Below are 27,786 nucleotides of genomic sequence, written 5' to 3'. Positions count from 1 at the left end.
AAAACATAAAACATACAATCATATGTATATTGATACTTAGGCCTACATGTTAATAACCATATGAACCTAACAACTTTATGGCATAAAGCGACTTTTCACTAAAGCTGACACATTTCTTTTGGATAACTATAGGTTGATAAGGCGTTTCATGTAACATTCCTCACAAGATACTAGCGTGCAAAGGTTATGAGAGATTTACATGACATTCCAAAAGGGAGCTTACTAGAGAATCGCTATTGATGTATGCACACAATAGGACAATTTATTCGTCAGCTAAATTTAGCACGATATCTATCAATTACAAATAGGCCTAACTGGTCATTGAAAGACCGAGTTGATAATGTTGAAAATCGTTGATAATGAAGAATATGCACGTTAATGTTTATTGAATTGTTGTTATTAACTGTCCATTATGAATTTAAAGTTAAGATCCCCAAATAGGCCATGTAGCATTTAGCAAACATGTCTATATTGATCACCTTACACAGCGAAGCTTGTGAGCGTCGTAGTTTGTGTTTCAGATGCAGAACTTGCTTAGTCATAATACTTTAGGTTGTTTCACTCATTCACACGAATAGCCAACATTGCATCTTCATCTGCATCATATTTTGTCTCACCGCTGCGTTCCACTCCTTCTGTAGTGTAGTCTGTACCCCAGACGAGGTAATTTAAGCAACGAGGTGTCATAAAGCTTATTGATTTAAGCCAACAATGCAACCTTGTATGGTAGCGAAAGTCACGCACCACGAAACTGACCCAGGTGGAATTACTGCAAATGTCCTTTGCTGTAGGCTATTTGCCTGCACCTGTCCTCACTTTTTGTATAAAGCCTTTCCTGAAATTAAATTTAAATTGCCAAACGACTGACATACTGAATGTAAATGTGCAATATAGACTAGACAATAACAAATTATAGATTTCTCGTATTGCAGCTTTTGGGTTACTGGGACATTCTGCAGAAGAACAGAGAAATTACCCTTCTCCATTCTGTCTGTCATCACAGTATATAGCAGGTTACGTATCATGAACACAAAATTAACAATTAAAACCATTTCAAAATCCCACCTAAAGGACTGTGATATGTCTGGTGTTAATGTCATGCGGCAAATGTGATTGCTCCAATACGACGAAAACCATCCCAGACGTATTCGAGGGTCGTAGATGTCTGCTGCTGCGAACACCTGATATGAACCGAGAGACTGACTAACACATACACTGTTGGAAGAAACTGCGTCACATCTATCAGATTTGGACCAGTGCGACCCTGTATCGAAAAAGCTACATTCTGACACACATACTGTAGCTCGCTCGCTTGCCTTTAAAATCAACAACACAGCATCAGACCGAACATCAGTAGAGATGTACGCATCCCTCATCCGCCCCTCTTGTTTCCTGTTGGCAGTGTTTTGTGTGTGTATTTAACCTTAATGAGCTGACAAATGACACATGAGGAAAGAAAGTGCATCCTCCAATGTCATTATCACATGCATCTCTTTAAGAATATACAAAAAGACCGGAGCACGGATATTTGACTGCCAAAACTGGAGGATGGATTTATCAGGACGGTGAAATCAGACACTTGGAATTACTAGCCAGCCAGCTAACGTGGTCCTGTACAACCAACAGCGCTTAACGTACGGGGACAACCTCAACGGGTCCAGCCCAGGAACAGAGCTTCTCTCCGGCCAGGGAGTCCCCACCGGTAGTCTTTCCCAGCTATGGCTTTGGTAACCCTGCAGCGCTCTCCCACCCCTAGCGCTGCATCTACAGCCAGCACCACCACCACCAACGCGGGGGAGGTAAGTCAATAGGAGGAAGGGAAGTTGTTCCGTGGGAAGCGCTATAGGCAGAGGATACACCGAGGATGTGAGGGAGCCATGTAGGCCCCGTATATAGGGTGAATGATGTAGCTTGTCCGCTAGCTCGCTACCATGGTTATCACAGTATCAAAATATGGTTTTGATGTTCTGAAAACGGTATATACCCAAAGTTATATTTAGAGACGTGGGAAGCTAACTGGCAACCTATCTAGTTAGCTAGAAAGCAGTATAGCTTGCTAGCTATCTAAATTACGTTATGCAATGCCAAAACATAACAAAACATAGAGCCATTTTAAGCAATGGCTTGCTTACTAGCTAGCTAGCTAACAGCCAGACATTACTTAGCCAGCGGAGCTAGCTAAGGCTAAGGTTTAACCTGAACAATACATCCTGCGATATCGTTGAGTGATAGCTATGTCGTCTAAATAGACAAGACTAGCTATTTAATTGATATTCGTAGAAACCAGTCAGTTAAGTAGATGGCTGGCAACAATTTGTACAACTAGCTGGGCAGCCACCAATAATAGCGAGGTATTGATAAAAGCTAGCGATTGAGATAAGGGAACAGGGCAGGTTTTGATTCTTAGCCAGCTAGCAAATATGTTCATGTCTCTTTTGTTTATTTTGATTATGAACTGTGGCCTGTCTGGCAGGACATCCTAGCTAGCTAGCAGCGTTTGGCGAATGTTATAAGCTGCGTTAATTAGCGAGTTGGTTTTACTGTTCCATGAAGGTATTGTAAACAATAGTCAGCTACCACTGTCAGTGTTCATTGTAGCTAGCTAACGGCTGTCTTACTAAAGAGCTAGCTCTAGATGTGTTCTGCATTTATTTTGGTGATTCAGGCCGCGTTGAGCGTTGATTCCCCCCCTCGATTAACTACCTAATTTGCTTATTTAAGAAGCATAGCAAGTTGTCAAAATAAAGAAGTTACACGTGAAGGGCGTACTAAATTACGCTGTGTTGCTGAAGTATGAATGCAATTGCTGTTTTGAATTAGCGACCAATTCTTGGATTACAGCCTCTCGGGCAGCAGTGTGTATCTAAGATCTTTGACATTCTTTTTTGTCCAATCTCACATAAATGGCTAATTGAGGAAAGCTACGAATCCATCATTATAATTATTGTTTTGAATGTTATGAGCAGTTTCCTGATTTGCTTGTCAGTCCTGACATATTAGCAATTTCTAACTTGCAGCGTTATTAGAAATGTCCAGAAAATGTTTATAATCTGGTAATGTAATTGTGTATGATCTTTGGTGAACAGGAACAGGCCTACTCAATTTATCAATGTGTCAGATGACCAACCAGTATTTTATATGGTACCATAAGCCCCAAGTTTAGAGTGTGTGGAGCAATACTGCTCCTGCTCAGTTTGCCTTTTAAGGCATGTCCAGTCATCACATTTTGAACAGAGGGTTGTCAATGGGGTGAAAGGTAGCGCATGATCATGTGGCTTCATGCATGCAACCACAGAGAAAAGAGCACCTGACAGTGCAATACACCTGACAAGTTAAATTGATCTGAGCTTTGAACCTTTAACCTTGTAGAGCCCCTTGGGTGTGAGAACCTTTTAAAGAAACAACAACAACAACAGCTTTAAAAACACATGTGCATGTGTCTGTACTTGTACAGACACAAACACACACACACATACATCATGCTACATTGCCACTTGTTTGGGATTTGGTGGCTTTTGCCACTGTAAAATCACGGTAAAGTGAGCATAGGCTTATTTATAGTATGACAACTGATTGGTAAGAGGAAATGAATAAGGTTGGTCTCTTGGCTTCATTTCACAGTAACTAAAGCAATCTATTGAACCTGAGCCCCACTGAATCCCTTTTAAACACCCAGTGGAGTCTTGTTACACTTTTTGTCCTCGGTTTTTCATCGTGAGACCCAGGTGAATTAAGAGCATCGGCTGCCAAATCATAGTGACTGAAGGTCTTTTAGTTTTGATGTTTTGATTGACTGTATTTAAAATTCTAGTTTATGTAATTAAGTGCTGATGAGATAAGAAATTGCTACTGAAACTACCCATTTGCCTACAATGTAACATAGGGCAATTGAAAATGCTGTTAGAGTTTTGATAGAGGGAATCTTTTTTTGATATTATACCAAAAAACATTTCACACTGTTGTTGTGTATATTAGGAGTTATCGACTCCAGAGACAAACAATTGGACAATAGCCGAAACCGCTGCATTTGGAGAGGGCATCTCGTTAGACATCGTCATAGATAAATCTGGAAACCGGTAACTGGCGTTGTCACACCACTTTTCCCCAGCAGGGGGGACTAGCTAGTTGTGTTACGTACCAGAAATTTCTTGAGAAACGCAGCAAAGCCCTCTCATGCTATAAGATCATTAAGAAAAGATGTTTCATAAAACCGATTGTTTTTTTCTTTAGGGCCATAAAGTTCAGATTGCACTGCGATTCATAGAGGGCAAATTTTCATACTGGTCTCTCTGTATGAAAGACAGTTTTCCTAAAAGAGGAATCTTTTTATTGCTCAGTGCACCTTAAAGGACTGATGTGTAACAAAAATGTTGTAGGAAATAGGCTCAAATACAATGTTTATTTTTAAGTAGATGCTCAGTGATCATTAATTGATCATTAAATTAAGTTTATTGTTTATTTTAAAACAATTTTGATTTAAGCCCTTTGCTATGGGAAAATACAGTACTGATTCATAATTTGTGGAATTGCACATAATGGAAGAAAACTTCTAAAAATTGATTATCGATGAAAAGGATAATCAATCAGTAAACCTGGTAGCAGACTAATTAGCAATTTACTTGTGCTGAAATCATCGAGTAGCAAAAAAGGACTTTAGGAACAGCAGCGACCCTATTGATAATTATACGGGTGCACATCAGCGTCTGAAAGGCTGATTGAGGACAGCAGCCACAGCTAACACCTCTGCATTCGGCAGAGCGATGAGGGCAGTCTTGCTCACCAGCGAACGGTCAATTTAAATGAGCGCTCCGCTCATCAGTCAGAGGTGAGATGTTGTCCTTGATGGCTTTCTGTGACACGCCGCGGGCTGGGAAATGTGAGCAGACAGGGCTTCTTGGGAACAGAGAGGCAGGGGAGAAGATGAGCCTGCCCTGTATTGACAGCTCTTCACACACCATTTAGAATTCACAGCGCAGCCCGCATTCCTGTCTGAGGAGGCGCGGCCAGGCCCAGAGGAGACTGCTGCTGCAGTGATGTCATACTTACTTAGAGTGGAATGGACGGGGGGGGGGCTTGGGGACATCGGAGGAGGGCGGGGGTTAGATGGAGTCTTTGGGCTGCTCACTGTCTTTGATATACTCAAGTACATTTGCAGGGCAACGGTGGTGGCCGTTTAATGATGGCTGTCGTGTGAAAGCATACATGTCACACACATGACCCCCAGATAATAAGCATTTGTCTTGCTTTTCTCCTGGATTCGCTCGGACCGTGACCCCCCCCCCCGCCCAGAAAATGAGCAGAAAGAAACTTAGCCTGTTAGCCTTTGTCAAGAGCATCAGCCTTGACTCTGTTCTGGAAATTCATTTTGGCATTTGTGAGTATCCAGGGGAGGTACCAGGTAGCCCAGTGCAACATCGATGAGGCACACTTTCAAGGCCAAAAGCAAGCGAAAAGCCTGCCCTGTGCCAGAAGCCTGCGACAGGTCCCTGCATGAGTCAGCATTTCAAGGAAGGACTCGACTGCTTGTTTCCAAGTCAGCCTTACTGCTTGTGCCCTTGCATTTGACTGGAGAAGTTGCATAACCCATAACATTTCTTCAATATGGTCCTTACAGAGTTTCTGCATGGGTCACACAGCAAGGTGGTTTTAAATATGTGGTTTTATATAGCGGGTATTTGCCAGCATCCAAGGTAGATTTCTGTTTACACACAATTTTTGATGTAGGAATTTTTATAATGAGAGTTTGGGTTTTTGTTCTGATTTGATTTTGAGAGTTTCTGGACATTGTGTGGTGTCCTGTCATGCTCATGCTTTAATTGTGATCGCTGTGATTTCCATGTTCTCGTGACATCCCGGGCACTGTGGATGAAAGTGTGTCAGTGCAGCACTGTCTGGAGGCAGAGCCCTACCATGAACTGTTTCTTTCTCCGCATTCAGATAGCTTCACCCCTTTCTACATTCCAGAGTGCAGCCCCTATCTTGTATAACCAGAGTGAGTTTCCTTTTCTTCTGGTAGATTCAGCCAGCTTTGTCAAATTTTCCAGCAGAGAAGTATTATGGCTGGAATTTCACTCGAAAAGGCCTGAAAGGTCCACTACCTACTATTGTGTTACCCCAACACGGAACTGAAACTTCTTTTAAACACAGCGGCCGACACGTCTTCTCGGGTGTGAATTTCAGGGGTGCCCCCTTGAACTGCCCTGCCTGAATGGGAGCACAGGGCTCTCAGGCTGCTGGCTCGTATCGCGTTACCCGCGACGTTTGTTCAGGTGGGAACAAAAGCGGCAGTTAGTGCGCTGTATTTAACGTCTCACGTCTGCAGGGTGAGGGAGTCTCGCTGGCGTGCCCTTTTTCCCGCGGTACCCTGCGAAGCCAGGTTCCGCTGTGTATCGCAGCAGCTGGTTGTTAGCTGCGGGGTCAGGGTGACACACTAACACCTGTTCACCTTTGTACATTAGTGGCTCTTGCAGCAGGAGCCGTAGCAGGTAAGACCTGATGGACCTTTTAAAAATTGCTATTACACAATGTACTGCACAACTCTCTCAGCTCCGCAGTAAGTGTGGGCTTGCCTTTCAGAAGGAGGAAGTGTCAGGCTCAGAGGTGTAGTCAAACAATAAAAGCTGGTGTGCACCAGCAAGGTGAGCACATTCAGCTGACCCCTGGCCTGCATTGGCCGGCCCCCAGCGATCACCATACTGTGAGCACAGGGAGACTCAGAGCTGCACTCAGTCACTGCTGCTCTCCTCACAGGCTCAGTAAGAGGTTTAGTGTTCAGCGAGAGCTGCAGCCCGTACTGTGCGCTCTGGCCTGCGGGGGCAAAACGCTCCAGCGGAATGTTCCTATGAAAGGGATCTCTGTGAGGGGAGGGGGTGGGGTGAGGTGGAATCGAGACTGCCTTTAGCGTGGGGTCGGGAGACGGCACAGGACGTCCCGTAACGTCACGGGCACTTTGTGAGCCCCGGTGCTCTCGTATGGCTGCCTTCACAATGGCACCAGGACCTCACAGTTTCACTGGTGTTACAGTCAAAGTCCCCAGGCTTGAGCTGAAACTCCAGGAGGCGGCCCAAGCCGGCGCATTGTTACCCATCCCGGCAGGTAACCTGATGACCCAGGTTATGATGTCCCTGCACAATAGTGAACCTTTTCTGTGGCATTGTTGACTTGCAACCTGATTCAAATTCACACCCATTCTTTCCATTTTACGTTGATCCCTGCAGTCAAAAAGGTATTTAGGTGGGATGTGTACATTTATGAAGGATCATATTTCTCTTTTATAACATGAATATCTGAGGTGCACAGTTCTGTGTTGCTCTAATAATATAGGTCATATATGAAGAATTACACATTGCACAGGCTTAGCTGAGTTTTTTTAGGATAATCCCCTTGTGACATAACATTTAGAATGCCAAGCCCTATTTATTGAATGCCATTTTCTTCATACAGAGGACATTACCAGAATTCAGTTTTGTGGATTTGAAAAGAATTACTAATTGCTCTCCATCTTGTGCTGAAACATCCTCTATCAGAAGCTTCAGAGTGCCTGTGCTGTATCCCTTGGTGATGCATGTTTCAGGAATCCTGAGTAAGGTTTTCTAAAATATGCCTTTTCCTCTTCTCTCCCCTGTTGCAGGACTTTGGCAGCGATGACGAGCGCCGGCTAAATCAGAGGTAAGCATACGAAAGGAATCCTGTACTCTCTGCAAGTCAGCAAAGTCCACCACTTCCCACACTTCCTCGCTGAAGGACACAATGGAGGAACTTGCTGACACCGTCCATATCCGTAGGGCTATTCATTCATATAATGCAGAATTTCGCCAAATGTCTGCAATCGATCTTGCATAGTTTGGGTTTTTCATGATTTTAGTTTCAGAATAAGGAAGCTCTGCAAAACCCTGCCGTTCATATTTACGGACGGAATGCTTCAACCACGTAAACAGCAGCATAGCCTGACCTAAGTCTGAGTTACTGGGAGACTGAGGTCTCGTCTCTGGCCTCTGTCTGCCGGTCTGCTGTGGTCATTTGTTTTCTCCACCACTGACTGAAGAGTGTGCATTTAGAAGTAAAGGCTTTGACTGACAGAATCGTGTTGGAGCTTGTGAAATGTGAGGGATGCTGAGACTTGCAGTAAAACCAGCACAGGGAAAAAGGCATTAAACTACCGCTCAACCCCCAGGGGTGGTTACGTGACGCACATTCGCAGAGGGACGATGATGACAGCGTGTGCTACTTACTTCTTTTTTCCTGCAAAGACCTTGTGACTTCTACTTAAAAAAGGGACACTCCAATCACAGCGGGCGTCCTCTGAGAATTAATTTGCGTCCTAAATCTGTCCTGTACTGTTAAAATTTAGGTCACTACAAAGGGACATCTTTATTTTTTGTCTTTTTGTGTAACATTTAAAAAGTTTCAGATGGCATTTATATCACTGATGAATCAAGACTTACCGCTGTGCAGGAAGGAGGAGATACAGTCTATTAAGGCCATGTCTGTTGAATCCGGTGATGTTTTTTTTTAATTTATTTCTTTATTGTTGACCTGAATGAGAAACGACAGCTAAAGCTGTCTATGTGAGGAGGCTCTCTACTCTGGACACTGTGTCCAGAAAATGACCATGTGTGTTGCTGGTCAAGCAGCAAAGGTCAAGGGCTGGGACGGATGAAGCAAAACCTCTGTGTGTGTCTCTGAATGGTAACCTCAGAGACTGTGTAGGAGTCAGAGAAAAGCCCCAGCAAACCACATGCTTGGACTGAAAGGACCGTGGAGAAAGGCAGGCCAGTGTTTGACCTCAGGTGTGGCCAGAATTGAACTGGAGCCTGTATGTGCTCTGGCTTTGCGGTCATGCATTAGATGTTCAGGCCGGGCTGGAGATGCAAAGTCACGCTCCCCATTGTCCCTCAGTCAGATTGGCCTTTCTTTTCCACTGGCACCGCCCCTCCACTTTTCTCTTGTCCTCCTTGTTCTTTGTGTGGTAGGGAGTTGCTGACTTTTGTTTTGCTTGAAAACAGGAAGCTGATTCAGGCCCTGGCCAGAGAAGCTGCTTCCTGCCCTAGCGTGCTGAGCACAATGGGGGAAGAGTCGGGGAAGCGGTTGCCCCTCGACCCCCGGAGAAGGGGGCGTGGCCTGCTCCACAGGCTGACTGCAGAGCCTGAAAATAGCCTGGCTGCTGAGCTCCTCGGAGGATGTTTTTAAAGTCTCATTCGAAGATTTACTTTTACCCAGAAGGCCAAGCTATAGGGGCAAGGCCACATTTCCTGGTGAAACTGGAGCTGAATTGGTCATCTGTTTCCCAAGCTCCACACAGTTCAGTGTTTGACGCAATACCTCAGTGCTTGAGTTTCCCTGTGCTTGCTGCCACATAATTTCCCTGAGTTCACAAGTACTGTAATTGACAATCTTCTGGGTTTATTTCCATCAGTGAGGAAAAAAAAGAAATGTTCTAGGCACTTGTCCTGACTGAAGGGATGCTTTCATTTCTACACACCCTGATAGTGCTCATTTGCTACAGAAATCCAGGAATAGTACTGACAATGCAAGCAAAGACTTGTTTTTCCTGTGGAGCTCATTAATTCCGTGAAGGAGATCCAACTAATGAAATAAATGCTTGCCACTAGAACAGAAAGTCCCTCAAAAACTAGCATTTAATTCAATTTGTGTTATGAGTGGAAATATCTGAAAGTCAACAGCAGTGTTTTGTGGAATTCATTAGTAATGAGGTCTGAGAAATACACTGAAGATTCCTTTTTAACTCTAACTGGAAAGATTTTTCTCAGGATCTTTTCCTAGGAAGACATGTTCTCATCGGTGCCCGTCCCGTTCTGCTCTCCCGCTTGACCACGCGATGGGTCCGGCCTGTTCCCCTCCAAAAAGTAACCAGCACAGCCCCAATGCAGATGCCCGTGTGGAGGAGAGGCACAGGGCTTGAGAAAGGCCAGGCTGTTTGTCCTGGCAAGGTGGGCTGTTGCCTAACGGCACAGGCACCCGTCAGATAGCTTGCTGGGGCGAAAGGGTGAAACGGTATGCAGCTTGGGTTGAGGCAAGCACCCTCGCGTCCACCCAGCTGCCAACTTGCCCTGGGCTGAACGTTATTTTTGGCCACACCCCTCCATAAGTTTTTCATATGACATAAGCTATGTATTTGACTCCGAGGTCAGCTTCTTTGGAGAAGGCAGCCTCCATGATTGGAATCCTTATTTCTCTGACATGCTTGTACATGGCCGCTTGGTCGTGACTTTTTTTTTTCCCCTCAAAATTTTGTCTGCTAGCTTGTCATGATGAGACCCATTTGGTGATGTAATTATCAGCCCCACATTCTCCTATTCCCTGCTGGAGCATACCACTGCGGGTTGAGGCGGGGGGAGGGAGGTGTTACGCCTTTCAGATGAATAACAGTTGTCTGGCTGCCATGAAGATATGGGCTGGGCCGCTCCAGGATGGACTTGATAAGGATAACAAGGCTGATACCTGGTGGATCGGGCCAACGTAAATACAGTAACATCAGCCGTGTGGGAACAGAGTTGAACACGGTTTGATTTCCCAAGACCAACATGGCTGAATAGCACAGGACGACATTTTGATTAGAAAACAGAGTAGATGGAGGGAGAGGGACAGAATCTAATGGCTGCATTAACTCCGAGGAAGAGCATAAGTGGGTGCAGTATCTGGGATACGTGATACATACCTCACATGATAGCCCTATATTTTGGGATGCAGTGAGCACACTATGTTCTTCCCCTGCTGTCAGCTCTGGATCTGAAGACTCAGTGTCTGTGGTATCTATGAGTCAATGGCTTACAGTTCTTAAACTCTGCACTATGTGTTATGATTGGCACACAGGTACCTAGGGGAGTGGGTCCAGCGATTTCATTGAGAGCAGCGTTCGTGTTTGAGTAGACAGGTGTGATTGTGTTTGTGGTGTTTGCTTAACTGAAGCCTTTGGGCTGTCTCTAACTACACCCTAGATGACTGACCAGTGGGTCTGGATTGGTGGAATATAGAAGCATCACCCGGTCCAGCGGGCCTCGGCGGGGCCGAATGGTGTGAGTCCACACGAGCCACTGTACAAGGGACCAAGGCACTCTCATTCCTTCATCTGTCTTCCCTACACTGAAGCTCAAGGAGCGTTTTTGCCCTGCTGGTGGCATCAGCAAGAGAGCGGCAGCACTCAAGAGTTATGCAACAGGCGGCCTTAGAAGGGGCTTTTTTGTGCGTGTGCTTGCAAAAGCGCAGAATCCATTAATAAGCACCAGATTCCCCGCCCACTCAGCCCTGCCACAGCTTTGTGTCACGAGAGCCTTTGTTTTCCCGCGGAGGGGGTGGGGTGGGGCGGGGGGTAGGGGAGGGGCCCTCTCAGATTAGCGCGCAGCACCTTGCGAACACCTGACGGTTCAGAACAAAAACGATTAAGGGACAGCTCCCATGTCCCGGCCCGCTGCGCTGCGTCTTAGCCCAGAGTCTCATGTGGACACTGCTGCCCTGGCTCCCGCCGTTTCCCTGGTCACATGGACTCTGGCCCCGCTAATCCGGCATGCGCTCTGTCGCCAGGAGCCGGTCACTTTCATTGTCCCGTCTGCGTGCATCCCGCTCCTCACCCCTGGTTTCTCTGATTCAGCGTTCACTTTCACACTTAAATTATTAATGCAGGAGGAGAGAGGGCTCTAATATTATAATGGAGGGGAGATGGTGTGACAGGAGCTCCCCTGAATATTTCCATGTCAGTTAGTCCAGTCAGATTAAATAAATGACTCAAATCCATTTCGTCTGTGTTGAGTGTGCATGCCTGAGCATGACCACTGAGCAAAAAAGACCTTGTCATGGCTACAAAATATTAAAGACTTCTGTGTCATTGTACCAGGCTTTTTCTGTGGTCAGGTTTGATGTGGTGTACTGTTTGAAACTGTCCTCTTGTATTTATTTAGCATCAATGCAATAAGTATGCTAAAAGGGATATTACAAGCAAACATTACTTGAAATTGCCTTGAAATTGTGACAAGCCAGATTACTCTCCACCCACCCTAAAGAAGTGATCAGGAAAGAGTGGGAAAGTAACACTGGGTATGCACATTCCCAGTGAATGCTGCATTTGAAGAGACTTGCATTCCCTCAGCTGGAATGTGTGGTCGAGACCCCCCTTGAATGGGCCCCATTGTTGCTCAGAATGCTTTGCCTGCCCACGGAGCCCCCCCTCCCCTCTCCCTCTCTCCGCTAGTCTGGAATCTGCAAGTAGAGAGCCCCCCTGTGAACATCCCCATTAAGCCGCGCAGTGTTGTTATATGTGTTCCCAGCTGAGGGGCGATTGGACGGCTGCATGCGCCGAGTCCTTGGAGCTATCTAGTCCTCAGTCAGACCGGGAGCAAGGTTACAGACGGGGAGGAGAGAGAGAGAGAGAGAGAGAGAGAGAGAGAGAGAAGCAGACAGCGGTGCGCTCTGCCACCTGGAATACAGATTCACTCAGACACACGCACGGGGAGCCTGTGAGACAGGGGTCCCCTCGTTCGTGGTGCGTTGATTTACGAAGCGGCTCTGAAGGCCTTTTGCAGAGTTGCGGGACAGCAGCAGCAGCACCAGCAGTGGCGAAGCCTTAAGAGGAGAGATAAGGTGATCTCCCTCAGGGTAATGAGATTTGGCAAGCGCTGTGCCAGCTTTTTCTCTGAAGACACATTGGCTCACCCCCCTTTCCCCTCCTCTGGTCCATGTGAGCACTTGTTAAAGGTGTGAAGGGGAGCCAGAAGAGTCGTGAGGTGACATTGTGCGCTTCCCAGAACTAAAGACGAGACCTAGACATCCGTTTCGGTTCCTGTGGAAAGTCCTGTTTTTCCTGAACTATCCTGAAGAGAAAGCAAACAAACCTGGGAACATCTGGAAAGCTTTTTCTTTCACCGTGCTTCAGGGATCCCCCTGCTTTTCCCAACCTGAATATATGAGTGGACGTCCCACCAGCTTGCAGCGCAAGCACAGAGAACAACTTCTAGAGAGGCAGGAGTGTGACGGAATGGCAGGAGCCGAGTCCGGCAGCGATCACTGAAACCGCCGGCAAAGTCGCCGCCGCGCTGCCACGTAAAGCGCGCTTCCGTGAAAGCCTCTGACTGGACGCCGGCTGAGCGCGTGTGCGAAAGGGGAGCGCACAGATTGCTCAACCTCCGCTTACAGGCGGAGACACTGTAAGCCGTGGCCAGCCCGTAGGCAGGAGCGGGGAAGCAGGCTTTTCCTCATTGCTGAGAGCTCTCGGAGAGGAGAAGGAGAAGAGCGACGGCACAGAGGTTCGGGAGGACAGATGGGACGGGGCTAGCTCATCTGCCGCCGCTCCTGTCGCCCGGCATTCGGACCCCTGCACCCAGGTTTCAGGACACCTGGGTCCTGAACGGTGGGTCCTTGTTATTTTTTTGAGAGGAGGTCCAAAGACCGGGGTTGGGGGGGGGAGAAAAACGTACGACAACAGGATGCATCTGGTGGTGGAATCATCGCAAGAAGCTGTGCTGAAGATGCTGCCCTATTTTGTGGAGAATGCGGTCCTGACTCAAAGCGAGATCTGTCGAATGTAAGTGTGTGTGCGGTATGTTCTGTGCTCTGTGCTGTCAGTTAAACCCTGCATGTGTCAGGGTGATGGTCAAGGCTAATGTGAATGCAGTTACTGTGTTTACATTGTCTGTTCTGTGTATGTATATGTTCATGAATTGTTATAATATTATATTATGATTAATGTAATATTAATAATTTTGTACATTCATGAAATATCACAGTCAGCCATTGTATGAGGTAACCAAAGTGTCAGGGGGCATGAAAGATAAAAAAATACCATTCTGCTGAGACAAAGGATAAACAAAAAGGAAGACCTGTCTCTTCCTGAGTGTATTTAAAATATTATAACAAACACAGTGTTTTAAATTGAAGAAATATATAACAATAAAGTTTGATAAGGGGGAGTAGTGGCATTCACAGGAGATGAACACATACTGGCTTTTACAGTAATGTTGCACTGAATGTTTTCATATCTAACATATTTGAAGGAAATGGCTGTTAAATTCCTCTGATGTGTACTGTCAGCCTACTTGTCACTGAAGTGTCATTACAGTGTTGATGTGAAGCCCCCCTGCACTGTCCATGTAGGGGAATGGGGACAGTGGTAAGAATAGGCCTTATCTGGCTATCTGGAATGCCTCTGACGCTGTGCTGTGTTTTCCCTGATACCAGATATATTTAGCCCCCCCTGCTTTTGTGGAGACGGTGATAACAGGGTACATGAGTGCAGCCACACAGCAGAGGAGCGGTGGAGTTAATGAGAGTGTCTGTGTGCCCCATATTTACGTGTAGATCCTGCCTCAAACCAGCGTTCCCTTCTGTATCTTCACACACACGTGCACTCGATAATCCAATACCGGGGAATGCAGATAGGCAGACGAAGGAGGCATTTCATTTACCGCACGAGGATGGCACTTTCGCAAGTCAGTGATACTGTGGGTTTCATGCGCTTCATAAACAAACAATGGAAGCAGGCTCTGTTGGTCTGGAAAGGTTTGAGGCCAGCACGTTGGAAAGATTCCATGTACGCTCTTAAGCTGCATTTTGACGATAAGATAGCGCTTTAAATAAGCATTCTCGACCCCTTCATTTCAGCCCTATGGCTCCACCTCATATTTTTCACCCGGGACAGGAGAGGCAGAAATCAGAAATACAAAGGCGAGGAAGAAAGGCAGTGTGAGACAAAAGCCCTTGTGATGAGCAGCACCCCCGTGGCCTGGTCGTGGCCGAGCTCTGTGCTGGGGGTGGAAGGCGGAGCGGAAGCGGACAAAGCAGGGCCTGTTGAAGTCCCCCACCCCCCACCCCCCACCTCGGTGCATCTTCGGGCCAGCTGCCCTCCCTGCCCCCCGCTAACTGGACACAGGAAGTCCAGTGATTTTGGGGGGGAACTGACAAACAATGTCGCCGGATTGGCAAATTCCCGCTGGCTTCGGAGTGTAACCGCAAGAGACACGAGCGGACTGCCGGGAGAAGACAATGAGAGGTGATTTCCCAACATAGGCAGGATGTCTCTCCAGGCAAACGCGCGTCGGCCAGCCGCACCAGACTTCCTGTCAGGCGCTCTCTGTCTGCACCCCAAGTTTTACCTTTACTTAGAGATGACGCCTCCACCTGGAGCGCTGCACGCATTAGGAACATTGTGTGTTCTGCGGTGGCGCTGTCAGGTGAAGCGATGGTGTTTACGGTAGAGTGGCTGGACTGGTTCCACGCGCCTAGCGAAAGGGGCCGGACTCGGGAGCCAAGCGAGGAAAAAGCCGGGCCTCTGCTTCTTCCATCACTTCTGCCCCATTTTCTTCACTGTGCACTTTTGCACATTGCGAGGCAGATTATCTCGCTGCCCGGACTCGAAAAGGGACACCCAGCTGAATAGATTGTTCCGAAGTCGTTCCGAACAAACAGGTAGGTGGGACCGCTGGACGGCTCCCATCGCTCACAGGACCTGAGGAGCTTGCAAAATGCAGCCATGAATTATTCAAGATATTTGCCTTTTTAGAAGGCTGACGAACCTGGACCAAATTAAGTAAGAGTTTGTTTCAAGCAGGCAATAGCTTGTGAGAAACAAGAATGCCATCCACAATGTTGAGAGCTGGGAGATTTCGTTTTTGGCCGGCATCAAAGACCCATTCATGGCGGTGCTAAGCTAGTGGCACCACCTTTATCCAGCAAACCGCAGGAGATTATCGATAAGTCTGAATGTTCTCTGACCGCCAACATTGGAGATCAGAGTGTTAACTGTGGAATGGCCAGTGGTTTGAAAAACGAATGCATCAAAAATGTTCATCAAAGCAAATTTTGCATTCTCACACGCTGTCCTCATGGTCCAGAGAATGCTGAGTTGTGCCTGTTTTCCTTGCATTGCAGGCCCAGGTGGTTGGCCTTATGGACCTGAAAGAAGCCGCCTTTTTGGGTTGCGTGACGGACGGCTGACCTTCTGACACCCCCTCTCTGCCTTTGTCTTTCAGCCTGAGCGAGAGTTTCTTCATGGTGAAGGGAGCGGCCCTCTTCCTTCAGCAGGGTAGCAGTCCGCAGTGCCAGAAGTCACATCCCCACCACAAACATGCTGGTGAGTATGGGAGACAGTACTACCCTTTTACACTGACGTGGTATTTATTGAGTCTTTGCGGCCTCATAAAGTCGTATACCGAACCTTACAGCACATGGAAAAATGGCCTTTGAATAAAACCGTGTAGACATAGCCTCATCATTTTGCCTATAGTCTAGAATGTATCTAGCACTGTGTCAAGTCTGGTCTTTAATACTCAAAGGGCAAATTCTAATTCATTCAGATGAACTATCACAGGAGTCTTGTTACAATTTATGAAACAGCTGGTGATTTTTTTTAACTGCTTGGTGTTAACCACACTAGATGCACAGACAGCAGCAGTTTAATGTATAGGGATAGAGTCTGTTGGTAAGCATGTTCCAGACCTGAGCAGGATTAAGGAGATGAACCACTAAGTATATGGCAGGGGGAGCATGTTGAGCTCAGGCTTGGCACCTAGACAGGACACTGGGAAGGTGAGAGGCCCCTGCTTTGAGCCAAATCCACACAGGCTAACACTATGGTTGAGACATTCAACGCTGTTGAGGGCCCCCTCTTGTTTTCCCCCATGCGTTAGCTTTACTTAAACTCTTTTCTGGATTTCATTTGTCCATAATTAATTAGTGTTTGCCTGGGGTACAGCATTCCTTTGGAATGGATTACATCTGGCATGCTGTGAGAGCACTCGCGCTCATCGATGTGTCCTGTACCATATGTTCCCGATGCCTCTAAAGCTTCCCTGGGCATTGATGGTGTCATCTTGTATTTTGGTGTTAGAAACAGGTGTGTCAGTGACACCAGCCAGCAGTGCAGAGGGCTTTATTTGGCTGGGGCTTTGGCTGCTGTTTCCAGAGCAAGGTATTTGACTCACTCCTGGAAAATCCCAGCTTTGCAAATGCCCTTCCAGAATGTGAATGAAAGAAAAGAGGACGCAGTGTGTTTCCTTGGTGTAGGAGTTCTGGGAAGTAAGTACAGCATTTTAAGGGACACTCAGGGCTATGACCAATGACCCAATACCTGACCTTGTTGTTAACCCTTGCCCTTATATAACTTCTCTGTAAGAAGTTGGTGAAAGTTGAATTGGTTGTAGTGCATCAAACATGCACTAAGTAGATTGCCCTTTCTATACTGACAGATAAATTCCTGGTATTTTCCTTGAGCTTAATTTCATCTTTCGAAGTTCATGAGTAGCTCTTCACGAGATTCATTTTAGTTTGTGTGTTACTTCAAAAGAGGGAATATTAGACAAACAAGACCCACGCAAGAAAGGGATTTTCGTGTCACCAAGTTACGTAACCCCTGCTCACTGGCCAAGCCAGTTCTACTGATATAATTTAAGCGGTAACTGACGCACAGCCTCGGGGCGTGGCTGGGAGGCGAGCTTGGGTTCAGATCACTGCACAGACACGTAGCCGCGAATGACATGCACCGGCTCTCTGCTCCCGGGGAAACATGACGCTTATCGCCAGACTGATCCGAGAGCGCCGCCGGGGGTTGTGACAAACAGCTGGGGAGCGTTGCCACGCGAACGTCTGCAGCGATACTGACGGTGATGGGGAAAGAACGCGACGCTTGATCTTGGGATTGCATTAGTTTGCTGACTTTGATCCTCAGTTTTCCCTTTACGCAAAGGCTGTGGCACAACAGCACGCGGTGTGGCTCGGGGTTGTTTTCGCTGCAGGAGGCTTTAATCAGAAGCACCTATCTCTTCATTTACCCCTCTGAGCCATCTGTGTTTGGATATATACTGTAGTTTGCCCACACACCTGGGCCTTCTCAGACTGTACAGCTGGGTTTATAGTGAACCAGCTTTGGTTAGTACTTTGTTTGGGGTGGGGGTGGGGACACATGGCAATGCTCTCCGTCATGCTTGCTACTGAAACCACTGGCTCCCAGGTGATGCGATGAACCCCCTAGTCAAAGGGCCAGAGAGCATAATAAAAGTTGTCATGTTTCAGACATAAGACCCGCAGAGAAAGAGAGAAGGATGCCCACTGCCCACTGCCCCCATCCCCCACCCCTGCCCGAAGAATGGAGCCGTAGTACAGTGTGTCCAGTCAGCGCTGAGTAGGTGTTTGCTATTCAGGAGTCGATGGGGTCCCGGAGTGGGGAAAGGAGCAAGCCAGGACCGCTCTCTCAGCGCAGAGTTATTGATGAGCGAACCCAGAGGCGCAATGCGCCCAGGGCTGCTGCAGTGAGAAGCCCTACCTGCACTGTGAGAGATGAATATTAATGTCAGAGAGCAGTGTTCTACTGACCGTGGGGTGAACGCACAGGGGAGCGTCCAGGGGGGTATCTATGCAGAGCGGTCTTGTATCGAACCGTGACCCAACCCCCAGCTGGAGAACGTGACTCATCAAATCCTGGCTGCAAAATAAATAAATAAATAAATAAATACCGGTTGCTGGCGCAGCTGTCAAAAAAATCTGTCAGCGTGACAACAGACGTGAAGCAAACCTCAGATCTGCGAGGATCTCAGATTTATGGCTCTTTGTCTGGCAGCCCTCCACAAAAGGGCTTTTTTCCAGATGACGATGTGAGTGTAGTGCGATATGACATCAGGTACTTCTGTAGCCTGCGGGAATCACGGTCCAGAGCCAAAGAAGAATAACCAAATACATGTAAATGCAGTGCAGTGTGAACCCGTTTGGAAGGCAGCTTATGGATGAGCAGGGACCTGACAGGTGTAGAGGAACTTGCTCAGGGCAGATCGAGGTTTGACTCACACAGCACGCACTTTGTTTTGCGCTGTAAGCTGTAATTGGAGATGCCCTGGAGGGCATTTTTTCGTTTGCTTCTTGTAATGCTTTGACACATAGTTGGCCCAAGTTCTCAGCTTTTCGTATTAAATTGGTGGCTGGTTTTTCCTCCTCCTTCATTTTGCCCCAGTCCTTATGGTTATGTCATGCATTGCATAACTCCATAGGAGATCAGGGGCTGGGGGGTGTTGCTTGTGACATCAGAGGTCAGGGACCGGGTGAGTGATGTGTTGTTGAGAGGCAGAGTGAAAGCCAGACAGGAAGTTGTCTAAGGGGTGAAAAGTTGAATGTTGAAGCAGACCTGGACACAGATGGAGAGAAGGGACAGCGGCAGCTTTCATGCATGCTTTAGCACCGTCTGCACCCCTCAGAAGTGACAAAATGACACTTAGATGTATGGGCTCATAACTTCATTCAGGAACGTGTAAGGTTGTGTGTCTAAGTTTGTAAGTTTGTCTTTTGTCTATCTATTTTGCTGTGTTTAACTCACCAGGGTGCCAGACTGCTAGCTAAGATTAATGCCTTAGCATGAGGCAGATCCTGGTTCCGTACCACCAGCTTTGCAAAACAACAGCAGTGCCGAGTTCTGGAGAGAGGCATATGTGAAAGTACTCAGGACCTTGTGAGCAGGGCTGCGCTGTGGAAGGGCCTGCCTACTGTTTGGTGAACTTGCTGCAGCACAAAAGACTCCCTGATATGGAGTCTGCCCTCATGTCCTCACACACCCACCTCTTTCACTGCTGCTGGGTCCCTCACTCCTTAACTCCTTATCTACTTGACATTAGACTGCAGTGTACACATTTCTTTAACCAGTCTTAGCTTCCCTATGAGCTACCTCTGGTTCTATGGGTCTGCTTTTTATTACAGTGTCATTTAGTCCATTTGTCTCTAGGTGGGTTTTAAATGATACTGTTGAATGATTTACTGTAACAAGTTCAAAATTATGGTCCTGGAGTTTCCAATGACATTATAGGAAACCAGAAGTACATACTGACATGTTATTTTTTTTTCCCCCAACAGGTGACTTACCTCAGCACCTACAGGTTATGATAAACATTCTTCGCTCGGAGGACAGAATCAAACTGGTGAGAACAGAACCCCGCTATAACCCTCAGCCTTGCCCAGTGACTAATAACTTGGCAGAAAGATACAAGGGACTCGCTTGAGTGCTTTTTATTGTTTGCTTTAGTTTTCATTAGCACACTGCGATTATTAGCACATGAGAACATGTTAGCGCGCACTGAGGAAAGCATTACCCGCTCTTTCCACTGCCAAGTGGGTCCAGGAGATGAGGTATAAGGGTAGCGTAACCTGCTGGTGCATTAGGACTGTGTTGCGCTCCATGGTTATGCTCCTTTGCGCAATTTAAGCTGTGTGAGAGTGAGGGAGACCGAGAGCCGGGTCTGTCAGAGTTTGCGAGAGACTTTGTGCCCTGTGCGTGTGACCGTGAAGGTAAATTAAGTGTGGGGGAGAAATTGTGAGGTGTGTACAGTGTGTGTATGAGACGCATGCACTGCCTGTGTGTCTGTCAGAGAAAGTGTGAACTGGGTTTTTGTGTGTCAGAAAGCCTGTGAGTGAGTCTGGGAGCGATGGCGTCACCTGTGTCTCCACCTCCAGGCGGTTCGGTTGGAGAGCGCGTGGTCAGACCGCGTGCGCTACATGGTGGTAGTCTACACAAATGGCCGCCAAGACACGGAGGAGAATATACTGCTGGGAATGGACTTCATCAATAAGGACAGGTACTCTGCCCCAATGCCCAGGCCTCTGTGGCACTTCATGTGTAAAAAAAAGGCATTTTCGCCCTGATGTAGCGCTCTCACTTCAACAGGCTTTAGCAACAACACCATTCTCTTGTTTATTTCCAGTAAAAGCTGCTCCGTAGGGATGGTGCTGCCACTATGGAGTGATACCAAGATCCATCTGGATGGAGACGGGTAAGTCTCAGTTTAACTTATCTCAGAGCACCCACCAAGAAACTTGACTACATCGCCCTCTGTTGGATGCTGCTGTGAAATGCAGCAAAAAAATGCTGTTCATTCGCAAGGCTAATGGTTTCGTCATGGGTTCTTTAACCTGTTTATTTAACTGAGCTGTTTGGGAGTGGATCCAGGTGGAGGACCTCACACATGTGTACGTCAGTGTCTCTCCCAGGACCCCAGTATACACTTAAGCACATCTGACTTTTCAGCCCTATCCACTCTCCCCCTCTTTAGTACTAAAATTATAGGGCCAACATTTATTAGCATTGTGGAAGTATTAAATTCCGATTCTTTTGATTTGTCAGGCTAGTGTTCATTTCATTGTGATGGAACAAAAAACATGATAAAAGGCATTCACCTGCATGACAACGGCTGACCTAACATAACCTCATTTTGTGTTCTCTCTAGGGGCTTCAGTGTGAACACAGCAGGGCGGACACATATCTTCAAGCCAGTGTCTGTACAGGCCATGTGGTAAGTCGACAGCTTTAAATGTCTGTTTGTTCTCGCAGATTTACAGCTGTATAATTGAACAGTGGTTACATGGTTTAAAAGTCAGTAAATGGAAATGGTACATTTGCTGAGCCCTTTTCATAAACGGAGGGGAAAAGGGATGTGATGGAATGAATTGTGCTCAGAAAATGTGTGTCTGGAAACAGAGATGTCCATTACGCTGAGGAATTTGGGCTTTAAAGAAGAACAACAGAGCAGGCCGGCGAAGGGTCTGTTTGTGCTAGATTGAGGATAGGCTGAGTGCTGAGCCCCTGCTCCATCTAGTGGTGGAAAGCAGCAGGTGCAACATGACAGAAAAATAGACATGATTGCTGAAGAAACAAATCATTCTCAGTGAGACCTTTGACTTTTGGATGGGGGAGAGAGATGCAAGAAATTTGCATATTTAACATTATTCAATTACAAAATAGTGAATTTAAAGTGAGTTTAGGGTTGCTTCCTTCCAGTTTAGTGAGCATTGATGCAGTAAGAATTGAATCAATAAGTATGAATTGTCAAAATCAAAAAATATACCCCTCTACTTGTGGTTGGGTTGCAAATACACAACCCTGCTGTCTTTTTCCCAGTGTGATTATCTTTTCCAACTGGACTGTATAGCATTCAGGCAGCCCTGCTAAAAGGGCCTTGGCCTCCCACACTGGAGATTGGGACATTTGCTGACTCCAGTCGTATTGCCGCCACAATAGACTGCCAGTGCTGGACCGTGTGCTGACCGTGGAAATGGTTCGAATGCCATTGCAGGTCGGCGCTGCAGATCCTGCACAAGGCATGCGAGGTGTCACGCAGGTACAACTACTTCCCGGGGGGCATGGCGCTCACCTGGATGGGCTACTACGAGAGCTGCATCTCCTCCGAGCAGAGCTGCATCAACGAGTGGAACGCCATGCAGGACCTGGAGACCACCCGGCCAGACTCGCCCACCATGTTCGTCGACAAGTAAGGCCCCAGAGCACAGCCACTCGCCCTCTTCCACGGACTAAATCAGAATATAAATAACACCTGCTGTTGCGCTGGAATAAAAAAAGTCAAACCACGATCTCTGTCATAATGGCTGGCATAATGCTGGAAATTAATTCAGATTAAGTCAATGTGTTTTGCGAAGGCTATACCAGAGGTTAGCGTTGTAGTGTGGCGTGTGAAGAGGAAGCCAACATGCTGTGTCTCTGTCTAGGCCAACAGAAAGGGAAAGGACAGAGTGCCTTATCAAAGCCAAACTCCGGAGCATCATGATGTTCCAAGATTTGGAGAATGTTACCTCCAAGGAGGTGAGTGCGGGGCAGAGGAATGTGGATGCACTGCCTCGTGTGGCAGTGCTGTGGATTTTACCCTTCAGATCTGAGAAGAAAGTCAACATAGTAAACAAATACTCCATGTCGTAGTTTGGGGGTGCATTAATGGGGTGAAGCTGTGTATGGGAAAATGGGCTAAATGGGTAAATGCACTGATACTTCCTGGGTAATCAGCGTCCTACTTAGCACTCCGGCTTACCAACCTGTCCCGCCAGATCCGTAACGAGCTGGAGCAGCACATGAATTGCAACCTGAAGGAGTACAAGGAGTTCATCGACAACGAGATGCTGCTGATCCTAGGTCAGATGGACAAGGCCACCCTCATCTTCGACCACCTCTACCTGGTAAGGCCCCCCACTTCACCCAGCAGCTGCAGGACTGCGACAGACCTGAGGTCTGCTCGATCCATTTGAGGTGGTCTGAGGTGAAGAAGTGAGGCTCTGATAGACAGTAAGTGAAGCATTGCGGTGAGCAGCCAGGATGAGCTCAGAGGTAACACAGCTTGTTTCCATGGGAACTGGCCTTGGCTGGATGATGGACTGACAGAAGAGTGCGCTCGTGCATCTCTGAGAGAAGCAGTGCACACAGAGAGGGACTGGCGGAGGGCGGGGGCTTTGCCCGTTGCATAGGCAGTTAGGAGGCCCTTCTAATATATGTCCCTCCACTTTTCTGATACAGGGATCCGAGTGGAATGCCTCTAACCTTGAGGAGCTGCAGGACTCGGGGTGAGTGAGGTCTCTTGCTATATTTCAGAACAGCACAGCACTTACTGCTACAATCATACACCATGCCACTGGCAACCTTTGAGTAGCCTCATTGATAATGAGGTGAACTACGTGAAGCTAGTGGCTCAGGGCTTGAAGGTGACCTATTCAAGCCGGTGTCTTCTTTCCCAGTGTGGGATACATACTCAACGTCACACGGGAAATTGACAACTTCTTCCCGGGCACATTCGCTTATCACAACATACGGGTCTACGACGAGGAGGCCACTGACCTGCTGGCCCACTGGAACGACACCTACAACTTCATTGTGAAAGCAAAGTAAGTCCCTTTGTCAGGCAGAGAGGGGAGAGAGTGAGGAGACAGAGAGTGCATGTCACCCTGTGATTGCTGTGTGGTTCTTGACTGTGAGGGGAGACTGAAGACTCCTAGTAGTGCGAAGCACTTCAGGGCAGTAATTAACCTGACTTCCAGCAGCTAGCACCACGGTAATTAGATGTCCAAGACTTTGAATGGGCTTGGCGAGGACTAGCGGAGCGGTTAGGCGCAGTGCAGAGACTGTGTTCAAGCATGTAATCGGATTGGGGGTGGGTGTGGAGGGAGCGCCTTTAACAGCTCGGATTGCTACCACTGCTGTCCCAGAGGCTATCATTTTGCATCTGTCTCCAAAGCTCTGATGAAAGCTGTAAGGCTCTGCGCTCTGTGATTTGAGCGAGCGAAGTGGGACGTTCGGTTCCCAGTCTCACGGTGCTCTTGTGTCCCGCAGGAAAAACCACTCCAAGTGTCTGGTACACTGCAAAATGGGCGTGAGCCGGTCGGCGTCGACGGTCATAGCCTACGCCATGAAAGAGTACGGCTGGTCTCTGGAGAAGGCCTACAATTTCGTCAAGCAGAAGAGGAGCATCACGCGCCCCAATGCAGGATTCATGAGGCAGCTGGCTGAGTACGAGGGCATCCTGGACGCCAGGTGGGTCCAGGTCCAGTCCTGGGCCAGGTTCTGCTCAACTGTCTGTGTGGAGTAGTGGGCGTCAAACCCACTCCATCAGAAACACAGGGGTATTTGCTTTGTGGAGCCTGGTAGTTTGGGGCCTGATGTAGCACTATATTCACATGACCTTCTGCTATCTCAAATGGAAAGGTCAGCACGGGTGCCCAGTGCAGAAATGTAATTTGATGGAAGTAATTGTAGGTCATAAGTTACCAATGATTACTTTTAAACATGAAGTTCTCAGTACAGCATTACAGTTTGTAATTTCAAGTTCACATCAGGTTGCCTAGCTTGATTCAGAGACCTGGAAGTGGGACAGTTGAATTTCTTATGTGTTTATCAAATACAGGTGAAACCAGTGAATTTGCCAGACGCTTTTTTAAAATGGAAAGTAAAGCCTTACCCCATTTCAGTCAGAAAGTAAAAGAGTTTGTAAAGGAACGGCAGTCAGTCTGAAAAGGTTAGGCTTACTCATTGTTGGATGCTTTGAGTTCAGCTTCAGTGTCCAGAAAAAAGGCTCTCAGTCAGGCACAGATAAATACTCTAATTGGGTTCTCAAAACAGTCCAAGGTTGGATATCCGTCCAACAACAAATCTAATCAGCACCTCATTCCACATGAGTCATTCAACACTCCCTTCTTGCTTTCCCTCACAGGTGCTCAGCTGAATGTTTAAGACAAGCTCTTGTGAGCTTGTGTTGAGTAGGGTACATTACATTACATTGCATTACATTCATTTAGCAGACGTTCTTATCCAGAGTGACTTCCAACCCAAAAAAAAACTCAAAGTGTATCCTTTCAAATTGAATGAGCAATGTTTGTCAGACCAGGCTAACAACACTCCCAGACCAGCAAGTGTTAGGATAACACTTTTCAAGCCCTAGAGAACAGAGTCAGTTCACTGCAGGTGTAGTGTGACTGAGCTGTGGCTTAGCCTTGGATCGTGTCTCCAGCAGGGGGAGCTACTCCTCCCTTGCCATTCACACCCTCTTCCCCTAGTTTTGTCTCAAATGTTCACCATGTTTAAAATGTGGAAACATCTGTGCGAGTGGTGTGACATTGGTGTTTAATTACGGGCTTCTGCCTTTACAGCAAGCAGAGGCACAACAAGCTGTGGAGGCCCGACTCTGACTGTGACCTCCCCGATGGGCAGCAGGCCTCGGCCCAGTGCTGCGGCCCCGACGGGCCAGGGGACGTGACCCCGGAGCCCGGTTCCCTGTCGTGCGACGAGGCCTGGGGCGGCGAGGGGGCCCGTCCCTCGCCCTGCCGGACCATCGGGGTGGAGGTGGACCCCGCTGACCCGCCCAACTACAACTACTACTTCCGCCGGCTCTCCGACTCAGCCCTGGACAGCGACCCCTCCACGCCGGTTCGCGCGCCCCCGCTGCTAGACATGGACCGCGTCTTCATCGAGATCGAGGACGTGGAGCGGGACGCCCTGCTGGACGACGAGGGCTTCGAGAGCCGCGACTGCCCCCTTCCCCACTTCGCCCTGCCCGGGGAGGGCACGGCCGCCCAGACCTGCTGCCGGCCGGAGCCCCTGGAGGACCTGCGCATGAGGCTGGAATTCAGCACCGTGGAGGAGGAGGACGAGGAGGAGGCGCAGAAGGAGGAGGCCGAGATGGTGGCGCTCGCACGGCCCGGAGGGGCCGGGGGAGGAGGGGGAGAGGAAGGGGGAGGGGATGAAGGGATGACAGAGGAGGAGAGGGAGGAGAGCGGGCAGGCCCCCGGCTCCCCCTCCCTCGCTGCCCTGAACCGTTTCAGCAATGAGAACTCCAACAACAACAACAGCCTGAGCATGAAGCGCAGCTTTGATGTGAGTGCAAAATCCGTCGTCGCCATATCGCTGTGAGGTTTTCACAGTGGTGATGAAGCTCATGTTTAAGTGCAGTGTGTTGGTATTGTAAGAATTTGTTGTAATCAACAATGATTCATAATACAAACCTCAGATAGAGATATCTACTTTTGTATGTAGCAGTGACGTGTGTGTTTGTTTAGTGATTGTGATGGTATCAGAAGGTTAATCTGTGTTGTTCGGAGAGTAATCCGTGCAGGTATTGACTGTGTTTATTTTCCTTCTGTTTAGGACAGTACTAACATCAGAAATCCCTACAAAGTCAAGCCTTCTTACCAGTCCTGCACAGACTGCATGAGCTCCCCTCTCAGCCAGCGCTGTGAGCCCATGGCCGTGGACCGAGCCCATCGCCTTAACCCCACGCACCTCTACAGCGGCGTTCCCAGCATTTCCATGGAGGCGCCCGGAAACCTCTTCGCCCCCGCTTCCTCGAACGTCCTCCCGGCCCTGCTGAGGCCCTGCGGCCCGCGCTGCAGCTGCGCCAACTGCAGCACCCCGCCCACCGCCGCGCTCCTGGAAGCCTGCCGCCAGCGGCAGGTGTCGCCCATGAGCTGCGAGGAGCCGCCGCGGGACCTGCTCTGCCCCCTGGAGGCCGACAGCATGTCCGAGCCGCTGGAGGAGGAGGAGGAGGAAGAGGAGGGGCCTGGGGTGGAGGCTGCAGGTGCCGTAACCGACCTGGCGCTGCTCAAACTCAGCCTGGAGGCGGCGAAGCCGGCGGCGCCAGGGTACCTGACGCAGCACCAGGAGTCCCTTATGCAGCTGCAGAGGGCCGGGCTGGTCCGCAAGCGCACCGAGAAACTGGAGAAGCTCTCGGGCCTGGCCCTGGAGGCCCCGGGGCCCGCCAGCCACCTCCCGGAGCAGATGGACACGTACTCGGAGGAGATGGAGGGGGTGGCGCCGGTGGAGGACATGGAGGTGGACTGCGGCGCCCTGGCGGAGGCCTACCCCAAAGCCGCCTCCCCCTTCGCGCCGCGCCCCGGCGCGGTGATGGTCGTGCCGCTCACCAACGACCTGCTGAAGAGTGCCTCGGGCGGGCTGACGCCCACGTCGTCGCCGCACGGCTCCACGCTGACGCGCAGCTCCAGCAGCGACAGCCTGCGCAGCGTGCGGGGGAAGCCCGGCCTGGTCAAGCAGCGCGCCCAGGAGATCGAGGCGCGCATGAGGCTGGCCGGCCTCACCGTGCCCTCCCGCCTCAAGCGCTCCAACTCCCTGGCCAAGCTGGGCAGCCTCACCTTCTCCTCGGAGGACCTCTCCTCCGCCTGCTGCTCGGACGCCGGCACCCTCCTCCTCTCCCCCGAGCCCGAAGCCGGCCCTGAGTGGCCCCTGCCCGGAGCCTTTCACCTCAAAGCCAGCCCGGGCCAGGGAGCCGCGGTCAACCCCCTGTTTCAAAGCTCGAGGAGCTGACGCTCCACCGCATAGATGGGAAGGGTGAGGGACAGCCCTGTCACCAAGGCGGAGCATGGGGGGGGGGGGGAGCGGCAAAAAAATTAATGTAATAAACATGTATATAAATATATGTATACATTTAAATATTATAAATATATATTAATATACTTCCACATCATATTTAAGGAAAAAAAAATCCAAATCTTATTGATAGGTGGTTTCTGGTTGCAGGCTTTTCT

General features: G+C 48.6%; 1 protein-coding gene across 1 annotated transcript; it reads left to right on the top strand.

Moving 5' to 3' along the window:
- The first annotated feature begins 1,169 nt into the window (after positions 1-1,169).
- Positions 1,170-27,569, top strand: ssh1a (slingshot protein phosphatase 1a). The gene is made up of 15 exons (XM_036527886.1): positions 1,170-1,799; positions 7,631-7,668; positions 15,978-16,078; positions 19,837-19,901; positions 20,434-20,555; positions 20,682-20,750; positions 21,204-21,269; positions 22,050-22,244; positions 22,480-22,573; positions 22,813-22,941; positions 23,276-23,322; positions 23,494-23,640; positions 24,086-24,286; positions 25,399-26,122; positions 26,393-27,569. Exons 1-15 carry the CDS (start codon positions 1,719-1,721, stop codon positions 27,563-27,565), a joined length of 3,252 nt encoding a protein of 1,083 aa, XP_036383779.1. The 5' UTR covers positions 1,170-1,718; the 3' UTR covers positions 27,566-27,569.
- Positions 27,570-27,786: the final 217 nt, after the last annotated feature.

This window comes from Megalops cyprinoides, chromosome 4, assembly GCF_013368585.1.
Source record: "Megalops cyprinoides isolate fMegCyp1 chromosome 4, fMegCyp1.pri, whole genome shotgun sequence".
NCBI classification, from domain to species: Eukaryota; Metazoa; Chordata; class Actinopteri; order Elopiformes; family Megalopidae; genus Megalops; species Megalops cyprinoides.
This window is presented reverse-complemented; position numbering and strand designations above follow the sequence as displayed.

Bases quoted from the DNA above. Each gene is read 5' to 3' on its own strand.
- ssh1a (XM_036527886.1), top strand. From the start codon at position 1,719: ATGGCTTTGGTAACCCTGCAGCGCTCTCCCACCCCTAGCGCTGCATCT. The intron at 21,270-22,049 runs GTAAGTCGACAG...ATGCCATTGCAG, and splicing joins GTGTCTGTACAGGCCATGTG to GTCGGCGCTGCAGATCCTGC. The intron at 22,574-22,812 runs GTGAGTGCGGGG...CTGTCCCGCCAG, and splicing joins AGAATGTTACCTCCAAGGAG to ATCCGTAACGAGCTGGAGCA.